Below are 14,023 nucleotides of genomic sequence, written 5' to 3'. Positions count from 1 at the left end.
AGGCCTACGAGTACGCAATATGAGCAGCACAGACCACTGCATGCCATTGCAGTGTGTGCGTAATAACAGGAGTATGCACTATTAGACTACGTACTAAAAGGATAATTTAAACCGGATTTAATACGATTGCAGACATGCCACCTCTGCACCGACTCATATTTTATAAACCGTTTTAAGCATTTTTATCATCCGGAAACCAAACCCTAAGGGTTTGAAATATTGGCTTCATACTCTGTTCACATGTGATTCCCTAGGCCACGTTTTATTGTTGGTGTTTAAAAATAAAACTTTCCTGCCACAGTGTCAATGTCTCACATCAAAACTTTGAAGTTACAGCTGCATTGAGACAGTACGCTAGGAGCTACTGTTCTAATCACTGATACGCAGCTGTATTTTTTTTATGTTCTTACTGAAGTTCCATTGCCAGCGTTGGTCATTTTAAAATTCACTGCCACATTGCTTTAACCTATCGCCAGATCAATGATACAGACTGCATGCTTTGACGTAGTGGCGTTACACAGTTGCATTCTGAGATTCTGTTAATAAAGTTCTATTACAGGAGGTGTCCACTGAACACAAACTGTTTCAGTGCCTCATTCTTTTAGCCGTAGACAGCTGTGCTGTATCAGGACTCCTGGTGGGAAAGAACTGCACACCCGGGAGGAAATCAGCAGAGAGGTGGTGCGTTTTTACAAGGAACTTTATAATAAAGAACTGTGCAACCTAGAGGACACTGAGCGGCTGCTCCAGGGGTTACCCAGCCTCAGTGAGGAGAAGCAGATTCAGCTGGACGCACCGCTGACCCACCAGGAGATGACCGCCGCTGTCAAGCAGCTCTCCAGCGGAAAGGTTCCCGGGATCGATGGACTGCCAGCAGAATTTTATAATATTGTTTGGGATATAATGGGGGAGGATTTGCTCCAGGTTCTGAGAGAGAGCCTCAGTCACAAGGAACTGCCTCTTAGCTGCCGTAGGGCAGTGGTTACACTGCTGCCCAAGAAGGGAGACCATTGCCAGCTTAAGAATTGGAGACCTGTGTCACTTTTATGTTCTGATTTAAAGATTTTATCCAAAACAATCGCTAATAGATTAAAAACAGTTACTGTAACTGTGGTACATATGGATCAAACATATTGTATACCGGGTCGCTCTATTTTTGATAACTTATTTTTTATTAGAGATTTTTTAACTGTAAGTGATATTTGTGATTTGAATGTAGGAATGGTCTCCCTGGATCAAGAGAAGGCTTTCGATAGAGTCGACCACACCTACCTCTTTAAAACACTGGAGGCCTTCGCGTTCGGCCCTGATTTTATCTCTTATATTCGGCTTTTATATTCCAACATTTTTAGTATTTTAAAGATCAACAATGGGCTGAGTCAGCCCTTCCCAGTGTGCAGGGGTATAAGGCAGGGCTGCGCCCTGTCTGGTATGCTGTATTCGCTGGTTATAGAGCCCCTGTTGCACCTGCTGAGGGTCAGGTTAGCTGGATGGACAGTGCCCTCTTCGCCCTCCACACCCTCCTCTACCACAGTGAAGGTGTCTGCCTACGCAGACGATGTGACTGTGTTTGTGAGTGGGGATGCAGATGTCAAAGCGCTGCAGCAGACTGAATGAGTTCCAGAGAGCATCTTCTGCCAAAGTAAACTGGGCAAAATGTGACACCTTCCTGTCAGGCAGCTGGGATGAGGGCACTCCTCCTGTCCTGCCTGAGGGGCTGGAATGGAACAGAACAGGCATTAAAATGCTGGGGGTGCACCTCGGAACAGAGAACTACATGAAAAAGAACTGGGAGGGTTTGTTGGACAGGGTGAGGGGGCGGCTGCAGATGTGGAAGGGACTGCTGGCCCAACTGTCCTTCAAGGGCCGGGTGCTTGTTATTAATAATCTGGTGGCCTCTAGCATGTGGCACAAGCTGGTATGCCTGGACCCACCCCAGGGCCTGGTGAAGGAGATCCAGAGAGTGCTGCTGGAGTTCTTTTGGAGCGGGAGACACAGTTTGAGGCCGGCAGTCCTCTACCTCCCTAGTGATGAGGGGGGGCAGGGGCTAGTCAGCATTTTCAGCAGGGTGGCAGCCTTCAGTCTGCAGGCGGTTCAGAGACTCCTGTACACTGAGGAGGAGGCTCATTGGAAGAGGCTGGCCTGTTTCCTTCTCAATAGAGTTGGGGGGCTGGGGTTAGGAAAACACCTGTTTTTAATTGAGAACACCAATTTTAGTAAAGCAGGACTTCCTCCTTTTTATCAAAGTATTTTAAATGCTTGGCAGCTGGTGAGGGTGGAAAGGGATGTGGAGTCCTTGACAGTGCAGGACCTGTTTGAGGAGCCCCTATTTTTTAATCCACTCTTTCCAGTTAAGTTCCTCCAGTCAATGACGCTCTGTGCCAGTTTTTTAAAAGCAGGTGTAACCAGGTTGGTCCACCTGTTAAATCTTGAGCTCTCCTGCTGGCTAACTGCCTCCCAGTTAACTGCACAGCTAGGCTGGCACTCAGAGATGCTTGCAGAAAGTCTAATGGGTGAGTTGAGGGGCTGCCTCTCCTCACGGCTCAAGGCAGTCCTGAGGGAGGAGCTGTCCAGAGGCACAGAGCAGAGACAGCTTTCCTTATTTCCAGGGATGATTGTGTCACCAGCAGTAGGTGAGGAAGGAGAGGGGGGTGGAGAGAATGGAGGGACTTTGCTTAAATTGCAGAATGTGGAGGAAATTGTCTTTCACACAATGAATAGCAAACATATATACAAATTGTGTGTTAAAGCCACAGAGTATAGTAGGTTAAGGTGTCTGGTAGACTCCAAGTGGAGAGCTTACTTAGCTGTAGAGGAGGGGCAGAGGCCGGTGTGGAGGGTGCGGTACAAGCCGCCTCTCGCCAAGAGAGTGGGGGACCTGCAGTGGAAGATTCTACACTGCATTGTGTCCACAGGCAGGTTTCTCCATAGAGTGGACCCCAGTATCAATGAGCAGTGTGTTTTTTGCTCAGCAGAGGAAATTCTCTTTCATGCCTACAGTGAGTGTGAGAGGCTGCGGCCACTTTTTAATTTACTGCAAGGAATCCTGAATAATTTAGGGGTTGTTTTTAGTAAGGAGCTTTTTATTTTTGGGGTTCTGTACAGTTTTAAAATGAAAAACAGGTGTGTTCTTATTAATTTTTTAATTGGACAGGCAAAATTGGCTATTTTAAAGACAAGGAAAAATCAACTCTCTGGTTCTGGACTGACCAGTTTAGTGGTTCAGTTCAGAGTGCTCGTGGTCAGCCAGATCAGAGTAGAGTTTGAGTATTTTAAACTGGTCAGTAACCTGGAGGACTTCCAGGAGAGGTGGTGTGTGGGAGACGCCTTGTGTGCTGTGAGTGAGGAGGGGGAGCTCCATTTTTTGTTCTAATTTTATTTAATTTTTTGTTTACAGTGTTTTTATTTTGGCTTTAATCTGTTTTCAACAAGGAAAAAACACTGTTTTTATATTGATTTTTTATGATCCTTTTATTTTGTTTAAAATCTGTTTTTAAGGAGAACTTAAAGATTTTTTTAATTCTGCTGAGGCAGTAGGAATCTTAACTTTTGTTGTGTTTTGCCTTTATTTGAATTTTAATGGATTTTATTTGGAATATTTAAATAAAGGATCTTAAAAGTCAAAAGTCTCTCCTCTCTCTCTCTCTCTCTCTCTCTCTCTCTTGTTTTTCCAGACATTTTTTCTTGCAGGAGAAAAGTAGATGTTTGATTTGAAGAGCAGCCGAACAGTTAAGCCGTAGAACTCTGTTATTTGTAACCTAATGTGAGGTGTTATGTTAATAAAGATCATTTTAAAGGCATCTATAAATACACTTTTGCTTTTTTATCTTTGTTTGCTGTGTAGTAGGTGTTAAATCTTTCTAAACGCTGAAAAACTCAGCAGGCTGAAGTGCACAGCTTGCAGCTGACATCTCTGGCGTGATAAAATGCTTGTTCGATTTTAACAGTACTGCAATGATCTTGGAATACAGTACTGTAATGTACATCATTTTTATTCTCCAGTTTGACTTGACATTTTTCTCCTCATGAGCATTCCATTCTTATGAATCCTTTTATTTTTTGCGTAGCTTGTCAAAGCGCAGATTGATTGGCTCCAGAGAAGATACTTGAACGTAATAGTTGATGCTAATGAAATGCAGTGCATTGAACCTTGCCGAAGTATTTTATCAGTAAAGAATTTTGCAGTTACTTAAGTAGTCCTCATTTATAGGAGATGTCTTCTCTGAAACCTCTATCATCTACGGCTCGGCAAGTAAACGCATAATAGGCTGCTTATTATAAACTAAGCTCCTGTTATTTTTAAGATTACACAATGATTTTTTCTAATCTGCTAATACCTTACCGACCTGGTGTTTTGTTGTTGTTCCAGCTTGACTAGATTATTGCATTTTAAATGTCAAGTTCGTGTATTAGTCTGTGCATTTCTGGGTTTCTTTGTAAACAAATAGAAGATCAGCTTCTTCCACAGCTAGCCAATCAGAAGTGATAGGGGTGGGACGTAAACACTTTCGAAATTCAGTTTTCAGAAACTTGCAAGGCTCTCTATAAATTTACCCAGAGTGTCTTTCCAGCAACAGAACGAACATAGAAAAATAAATAAATAAAAACTACTTGTCCGACGGGCAAAGTATAATGGCAAAACTTCTTGTCCCTCACACAAATCTTGTTGTCCCTGGCGTCGGGCGATATGAATTGCACGCCCCTGTAAGTCATTGCAGCTAAAGAGAGGAGCCAATTGTGAGGGTAGAAGTATTAGAAGGGGGATTTACTACTTTATCTATGGAACTAAAAAGAAACCTAGGATTATTTCTTTGTTTCAATCAGATTGGAATAGTATGAAGATCTAGCCTGGGACAGAGCTTTCCGTAGATTTAGCTTGATGGCTTTTTCATGCAAAGTAATGAACATGCAGATTTAGTACCCTTCCATCTGCGTTCCAATTTGCGACCCTCACATTTCAGCTTACGAGCCGTGTCATTAAACCATGCTGTGCTTCTTTTATAAAACACCCTCCGAGTTTTAACTGGTGCTACAGTATCTAAAATGTTAGTCATAGAGGTGTTGTAGGTGTTAATCAACTCATCTAATGATACAGACTGGATAACTGGCGATTTTTAAATGTAATGCCTCACAGAACTTTTACAGCGGTTGATGAGTTAACTACTCTGGGTTTGATTATACGATCCTGGCTCTTTATAGCGTAAGGTAATTTAACCTTGAATTGCAAAATGATCAGAAATAGTAAGGTTAGCAGTTACAATATTTTGAACAACCAGGCCACAATCTAAAGTATGTGGTTACGTGTCGGACCTTGAACATGCTGGACAAAATCTAACATCCAATAACCCCACAAATTCCTAACATTTAGAATCAGATTTAATATTGTTATGGATATTAAAGTCGCCCAATAGAAGAATCCTATCGTAGTTGATAGACAATAGTGATAGAAACTCACTAAATTCAGTAAAAAATGATAAGTTTGACTTAGGTGGCCGATATATAATTACAATAAGAACAGGTAATTTGTTGTTTAGTATTAAAGTTATCAGTTCAAAAGGTGAGTATCCATCCCTCAAAAATTTTGTTTTTAATTGTATACTCATTGCTGATGATAGTGACAAATCCACCTTCCCGTGCTTTATAAATGAAAGAATAATTTGGAGAAGGAAACATTGTCCTCTGCTCCAAGACAAGTTTCAGTTAAAGCTAAAAGATCCAGGTTTAAAGTCCTTAATAAAATCATGAATTGAAGGCGCTTTATTAGAGAGATGTAACATTAAATAAAGCCAGGTGTAAAGTCATATAATCTGAAGCGTGCAGTTGGGCAGAGGTAATAGGGTAATTTGATAAAGACCACAGGGTCTGTTAAAAGGCAATAAATATGATGAGTGGTAAGATATTCTAACTTAAAAAAAAAAAAAATGTAACATTCAGCACAGGGCAACCCTCTATAAATCCCCTGCCCTCCCAAGTTCCTAGTTTTAAATAATTTGTTAAATGGTTTTCAATGTTAGTGGATAGCCAACTAGCCCCATCCACATTTAGGTGCAATCCATCACTCTTGAAAAATCTAGTAGTTCCAAAAAAGCAATCCCAGTTATTTATAAATTCCAGCCCTTCTTGTGTACACCACTTAGCTAGCCAATTTTATTTATAGCTTTCGCTCTATCATAGTGTTCATCCCCTCTACCAATAACGGGTAATAAGCCAGACACCATAATCTTTCCTTTTTTTTTGTTAGTACCTCTGATTTTGTTTCTCTTATGTCATTTGTACCCCCATATGTACAGTGACCACAGGCTTTTTTATATCCATTTAATGAATTGGGCACTTGACACAATGCCCATAACTTTGGCTCCTGGGAGGCATGTAACAGTCCTGTGTAAAGGGTCTTTATGACAAAAGTTGCTATCAACCTGGCATAATATTGAGTCTCTCTAATTTTTCAAATAGATCCCTCCGCTTCTCATTTTTTGATGTAGACGTTGCCAGTCTCTCTCTGGTCAAGGCTGGTACACGCTGTTTAGTCTTTGAGCAGTTGTTGTGGCTCTCAGATAGGTTTACATATAAACATGAAAGACCTCTCTGCAGAACCTGATGATGCTGGAATACCAAGGGAAAGTCTTTAGAGTATAAACGGGTAGCTCATTTATTTCCTTTGCGATGTCACGCACCGAGTTGGCACCTTTTCCACACATGAGCTCTGGCAAGACAGCTAGCTGGTTCTTCAGTCAGTCAGAATCTAAGTCACTTCCAAAATGAGAAGCCACTTCTTCAAATGCTGCGAATGACATATTGTTGGGCAGTGTGGCAGAAGGCAATAGGTGCTCTATCGTCGCATAGGTCTCATAGCTATCCTGCTCAAATCTTTCCTTTTAATTTGGTTGAATCCTTTTGTGATGAAGGCATCATTGGCACATTTTGAAAAATGCAGCATTTTAAGTCCATAACACATTTTACATGTGTGGCAAAGCACTGTGTTACACTCTGAGCACCAATCAAACCAATTTCAAGATTCAAACCATGATGTCTGAAAAGGTCATTCCCTATTGCCTTTTGTTTCTGACCTGCAATGTTTTTGGGCTGGTGGGGCTGTAATGTTAATTTTAAATTGTTGTTTAGAGCCTAGAACCTCATCTCCTTCTGCAAATGTGCACAGATGCACATCACTGCTGTCATCTACTGTATTGTTTTCAAATGTGAGACTCTCATTGCATGCTTGTCTGTCTGCATTTGCAGGAAACACTTCACGGCAGATGGCCTCAGAATTCTGACCCTGGTCATTGATGTTCTCTCTATTATCTTCCTGTGAAGAAGTACTTGCAACTAATCTGCTGCTACTTGTCATACAAATTTCAGTGCTCTTGTTGCTTAACAAAGTCCAATGTGTGTACTGCCCTGTCTGTCCCTGTGCTTGACTCAGGTGTCAATAATCTAAAATCAAAAAGTAAAACTAAATGTAAGCTGGTACTACTAGTCATTTTAACAAAGACCTACATTTTAACAAAAATAAAATAAAACACCATACTTCCATTTCTATTTAACTCAAATGCTTTTATCACTGTATCTATTTATTTCACACTGAACTGATATTGATATTATGGAAGTGGTTAAAATGGACCAAGGGGACAAATGCAACTTAAAACCTACATTTTGTGTTAAACTCAATACTTGTTTACTATACCACATGAGAAGAAAGGTTTCCATTTTCAGTCAATTTTACTTTTGCTAAACTTGTGTAAAACAGACAAAAAACAATAAATTAAAATAAATAAAACATTGCTATGTCCATCAATGCAATACAACTTTAAAATGCTATTTTTGCAATGTGTTCTCACTAACCTTTTAAGAAACTTGAATAGTGATGATTGGCTCTTTGAAGTTGGGTTGATCTTTTCATTGTATTTCTCAGTTGCAACCATCAGTGGTATGGTAAAGTTTAATTACTACAATATTAATATAAAAAATGAAGAGGTGTCCAGTGCAGCTTCCCTTTCTTACAAAGCAATCAGAATTCAAAACAGCTGTACACGGTAACATCCTCTTGTCCGCTTCCCAATTTTGCAATCCATAATAACACTTTACTAGGACAGGAACAGCAACAAAGACTTGAGATAATGATAGTTATCTAGTCTAACAAGGTATTTTTTGACGCACATTGCAAATGTAGTAGTACTCATTTGATTATTTAAAAGAAATAATGCCACAGCATATTCTTGTATCTTTCACACCGGCTGTCAGGGCGATAAGGATTTAGGCTACATTGTAGGTACATCAAGTAATTATGAGTACTTACTTTTATGCAGTTTTAAATAAAGGAGACATTACATTATAAACTTAAATGCAGTTATTATGGTATATAATCAGCAAACTGCCTGAAGTCCCTGAATGTATATGAAATATTATTTCAATACCATGTGTCTATTTTCCTTTTTAAAACAAATTAATGGTTCTTAAATAATACTGTATTTCACTGACAGTTTTTATTGTGGCATTTTAACTGACATACTAAAAGCTCTGAGCTGGGTTGCTTAGTAACCAGTTTAGGGGTCATTCAGAAACCACAGCTCAAATGTTGCCTTGCTGTCATTATCAATCGCACGTTTACTTTGTTGCTTGTCAGTAAATCTGTGAAGTCTTGTGGTCACGGATTCTGTGATTTTAGTAGAGAACATTGAACTTTACCAGCATAACTTGAAATTCCACCTTACCCAAAAAAAACAAAAAATGCTTTCACGGTTTAGCTAATGTGTTGAACTGCAGGTAGTGGACAAAAAAAAGGAAACACCAATGTAAAGTCACTTAATAGGGCGTTGGGCCACTATGGTATCCCGCTCTGTGAAGTTCTCGGCTGACCGTTTTTGATGAAACTGGCTGCTCGCGCCCCAGGTTGAAATTTGCAGTCAATTGATCTGCAGTTGCTCGCCTGTTTTGCCTTGCACTTCGAAATAATGCACAGATATCACAATCTTGGAGTATGCGCTTCTGCCCACTGTTGCCCTTTGCTGATGATGTCTATCCCTCGGAGTTCCATGCCGACATCACCTTAGACACTGTTGCTCATGAAACATCAGCACGCTGAGCTGTCTTGGTCACTGAAGCTCCTGCCAAACGCGCCCCAACAATCACCCCTCTTTCAAAGTCACTGAGGTCTCCTCTTGCAGCCATGCTAGCCAACATTATAGGCAACCAGGCCTGTCCAGCATTTTTATACATGACCCTAAGCAAGCTGGGATGTTATTTGCTTAATTAATGCATGAGCCACACCTGTGTGGAAGCCCTTGCTTTCAATATACTTGGTGTCCCTCATTTACCCAGGTGTTTCCATTTTTTTGTCCACTTCCTGTAGCTCGTTTGCTTTACTTTGCAATGTAACCGTTCACACTTTTAAATTTTTTTCAAGGCTGTCAATTGATTTAAACATACATGCAGGTGCAACTCTACTGCCCGATTTGTAAACCTGCAGCTGCATTTTTCAATGCCTATCAGATCTTTGACCCAAATCAAGTGAAATGTCTCGACATAGCTGAGAAAGCAGCGTTTTTGAGGCCATTCTGCTGTTTGGAGACAACTGTGCAGCACAGCGCGCGAATACCGTGCTTGCAGTGAAATGCGACGTTACCAGTTCTGGAAAAACATGGAAACGAGATTCCTGCTGTAATCATTTTCTGCATAAAGAAAATTTACTTCGGGATGACCGGTGCTCCAGAAAGGCAACGGACATGTACAACATGTATCGGAATAATATGTAAACAAACAAACAAACCAAAACATAAAATAACTGTACCACAGCAGAAGCAACAGATGCACACAGAGTCTTTCAACTTCAAGAAGTTCAAAAATTGACAGCCGCTTCTCTTTCATATAGTCGTGGTTGTGGCATCCAACAACCACACAACTCCTCGGCATTGTATTAAAAATAGGTGGTAACAACTCTTCAATTAATAAAGGAAACCGCGTCTGTCTTGGTTTGTTTTCAGCAGCTCCGAGGGCGCTATGTGGTTACTACGAGCGTGCGCACCAAGTTGCTCGGATGTCTGCGCAAACCTATATATAGCGGTGCTAAGAGAAATATTCTTAATTTACACAGAGCTAGTACCTTGTACACAAAAAATGGTCCTGGTTTGTGAACGGTTTCTCTTCTACATGTTATAGGTTAAAAGTATCGGAAACTGTTTACTACTATTACGTCATAAAATGTATTAGCACAAGTAATGTTATTGATAATATCTGGTACAGCCAACGTGTTGTTGCTGCTCGTGCTTTGTTCAGTTATTTTAGTGTGTTCATAAAGTTTATTCAAAGTCTGCTGTGATGAGCTACTGAGTTGTATTTTTTACAACTTGTCATTAAAACCAGTGTTGCTATTGCCACTGATTGCAAACATTATTTTCAATAGATTTTTTTTTCTTTGCTATACTAAATTTAAATAGATTGAATACACATAATTCATTGACAGATAGCGTTCCTAGGGTGCGTACAACGAGAACAGAGATTTTCTTTAATAAACCAGAAAAAGGTAAATTACACAAGCAAATGTGTGCTGTACTTACGTTTTTTCAGGCAGACTGTTTTGGAACGGTGATTAAACAGTGTACTGTATATTTGGGCCGATTTTACAGTGGATTTAAGGCACTTTTGTTGACCAATCAGGTTACAGGAAATCTCATATCCATATTCTATACAGAAAGTTATAATATGTTCTGTAACCATAAAATAGTAAACTGAAGTCCAAAGTGTTTTGGGTGTTGTTTTGAAGTGACTATTAAGTAATTATTAAATACCTGTTGCTTAATAAAAACATGAGTAGATTTAATCAATGGGGGGGGGAAACTGAAGTCACTGAAATATTTTAACTAAGAGTATTTACTTGGCCCCTAAATTTTATTTGGCGACTAAATTTTAAAATCTAGGAGCCAGATGCCCCTAAGGATTTTGGCCAACTTTGAGCTGTGGGGGTGCTTTGATGACATTAAGGAGGAGACTGTCTGCTCCGCAAGATTAACTACACAAAACCCTTCCACTGCAAGACGGTACTCATGAAGGCATTGCCCAGTCGAGTCTGTTTGAAAAACCTGTTTGGAGAGGGTGGAGTCCCTGTGAGGATGCCGGGACTCCGGGAGCCCAGAAGTAGGTCAGTTTAGGGGTTGTTGATCCCAAACAGTGTACAGAGAGGGTTTGCGTAGAGTAGTAGGTTCCTGGAGTGGGACGTTCCATTTAGTGGGAGTATCGCTCGGCTTGTGTGGAGAATTTTCTTTTTTATTTTTAGCTTTTGTTTTGTTTTCTTTATTAAATCTGACACTAGGGCTAACCATTGCTGGTACCCTAGTGGCAGCACCTGTGTTAATTAAATCTGTGCTCTGTGTCTGCCTCAATATTGTTCAGTGACGACCCACACACGTAACACATCGCCCTGTTACGTAGCCCAAGGAGATTCTTCTATCAAAATGTTGTTTTTCTGACCAGTGTATTTACAGTTTTGAGTAGCTGTTTAAGTCTAGCACATCAATATTTTATTGTAGTTTTATTTTAATATAGCAAAAAAGCTAACTGTACCTAAAAATTAGAATGACAAAACTATTTGAACGTATTAAATATATATTACTGTACATACACAGTATAATAAATACAATAATGCCGCAGCAAAATCTTTACCTGTTATTAGCACAAGCCTGATTTAAATTATTCCCATAGAAAGACGTTCACCTTTCCATACTGTACCTGCATGTGGGAATCGGGCGCTTTCTTCTGGCATTCAGGTTTTCTCTTTTTCTTTTAGGTAATTTTATGAAACTGTTTGCCTTGCGATTTTAGACTTCTTCACATAGCTTTTTTGTGTGTTGTATTGGGTAAACTTTCAGATTTTTTGATAAACGCATTTTTTTTCTTTCAAGAGATAGATGGCTGTGTGGATGTTTAGATGTTTTACTTGCTGTTCACATTTTTTTTTTAGTTTTTGTCTTTTATATTAGTTTTAAATTTAGAAAACAAAAATCGGATGACCCGTTGCCGGATTCACCGTCAGATCTACGTTGATTTTAGGCAGAAGAGACTTAAAAATCATGCTGGATTCCAGAATAGAAAATGTGAATTTAGATTTTCATTTTTCAGTGGGGCGATTGCTTAATTAGGTGGTTCTCCACAGCAGAATACAGTAATAATTCTCAGTATCATAAATGCTGTTGAAGCCACATTCTTTTATTTTTAGGCCAAACATCCTTTTAAACCTTAATTGCCAAATGTGGCTTGAGTAATATTCCAAAAACATTTTGGAGAATTGAGGATCATGTACTTGACAATCCTTCATTATCTGCTTTAATTACAGTGCATTAATTATAATTGGGGCTTCTGTTCGGTTTTTATTCATTTCATTTTTCGGTACTTATTTTAGCTATTTGAGTTTTATGTCAAATGGTGTTTTTTTTTTCCGCGGTTTTCGTTTTGTTTATATATCGTAAGAAATTGTTTTCGGTTACTTTCCAAAATGACTGGACGTTTTTTTTTTCTGTCAAAATATGTAGTAACTCGACAGTACTTGCACTGTTGTACCTTCTTTCCTTTGCTGTCTTCCACAACAAAATCCTTATGGTCACGGGCACATTCTTCTGGGGTTTTTGTGCGTATGCCTTTTTTTACATTTCGCCACAATTTGCAGTTCTGTTTTTTAAATCCTCTATCGTAACTATAATACAGCTTTAAATCCCATGAACAACCCTCCATTCCTAATTGTAATCTTGTTTTAAAACTCGCAAGCGGAGTCTCCAATAGAAATTTTAGAATGTGCTGCCACTGGGGTGGGTTTAAAGTATTCAGAGCGAATCAATGATAGATACAAGTCAGGAAGGAGGGACATTGCCCAGCTGCACTGGGAAAGGTAGTAGGTTTTTTGTTTTTTGATGGGAAAGGGGTGGTCAACGTGAATTGAGTAACCATTTCCGCTGTTTTTTTCCTGTGTATTGGCTATACACCAATTTTAATTATTTTATTTTTTTTTTGTATCATTTATCGGTTAAAACTGAAAATCAGAAGCCCTAATTTTTATAATAAAAATAAAAGCTTGGTTTGAACATATTCAGTTCAGTAGGTAGGAGTAGGACTGGTTGTAGTTGTATTGAAAAGCAAAGGCCAGCATAGCCCCCAGACTGGATTGCTGCTTCCTACTCAAGAACTGCAGCTCTTGATTAAATACATCTCCATAGGAACTCTTGTTCTCAGCTGAGAAGGCCTACATTGTTTTCCAGCCACTTGTTTTGAGCCTTTTAATAATAAAACCACAAGTAGATATTGATCTAAACAGTGAGCTGTAATTTAAAACAACCTATTCCAGTTTGTATTTATTTTATACAAATTATTTACAACAGTTTAACATAAATGCCTAATAAAAACATGAATCTACCTGACTTGGTATCATTTAGCTTTACCTATGTACTACTGAATGAATCCAGCATTTCCTAATAAATTAGCATATTCTGTAAGTTACAAAGCAATGTTTCTTTTTCTGTAGTGATGCAGAGTGACTTGCCCAATGCTGATGAAGATGAAGACGAGGGAGAGCTGTTTGAGTTTGATGACAGCGCAGATGAAATTCTTGAAGCTGACCAACAACCTCCTGCTCCTCCTTTACCTGATTATGAAATTGAAACGAAGGACAAAGACATTGACTCCACTGATGATAAACATAAAGACGCACATACAGAAGGGCATCTGCTCAATAATACGCAGACGAAAACATTGAATCATAATGACATATCCTCAAAAACGGGGGATTCAAGTTTCGCCACAGGGTCAAATATAGAAGGTGGGAGTTAGTCTTTTAATATTTACTTTTCTCACTATACGTTTCTTAATCTGTAAATTCTGCTTTAGTTTTGGCATTTTTCAGTAAATGTCTAGTGAGCAATTCTGTCAACTTGTGACATTATGAATAAAAGCAACCCTATGTCCCCCAGTTCCTGTTTCTGTACAGACTCTTCTGTACTTTATCCAGAAATGTGAAGTAAACAATTCTGTTTTTATAGATAAA

The 14,023-nt window shown here is 39.3% G+C and overlaps 1 protein-coding gene across 2 annotated transcripts in view; it reads left to right on the top strand.

The window, feature by feature from the left end:
- The window catches only part of LOC117411363 (rho guanine nucleotide exchange factor 10-like), an 88,154-nt gene that overhangs the window by 21,203 nt on the left and 52,928 nt on the right, over nucleotides 1-14,023 (top strand). For both annotated transcript variants that reach the window (XM_034018747.3, XM_034018746.3), the window contains exon 3: nucleotides 13,505-13,798. In XM_034018747.3, the coding sequence (XP_033874638.3) occupies nucleotides 13,505-13,798 (294 nt within the window). The remainder of the gene's footprint in view (nucleotides 1-13,504; nucleotides 13,799-14,023) is intronic.

The sequence above is a fragment of the Acipenser ruthenus genome, chromosome 6 (assembly GCF_902713425.1).
Source record: "Acipenser ruthenus chromosome 6, fAciRut3.2 maternal haplotype, whole genome shotgun sequence".
Taxonomy (NCBI): Eukaryota; Metazoa; Chordata; class Actinopteri; order Acipenseriformes; family Acipenseridae; genus Acipenser; species Acipenser ruthenus.
The sequence above is the reverse complement of the archived record's forward strand: the minus strand, read 5'-3'. Positions and strand labels throughout refer to the sequence as shown.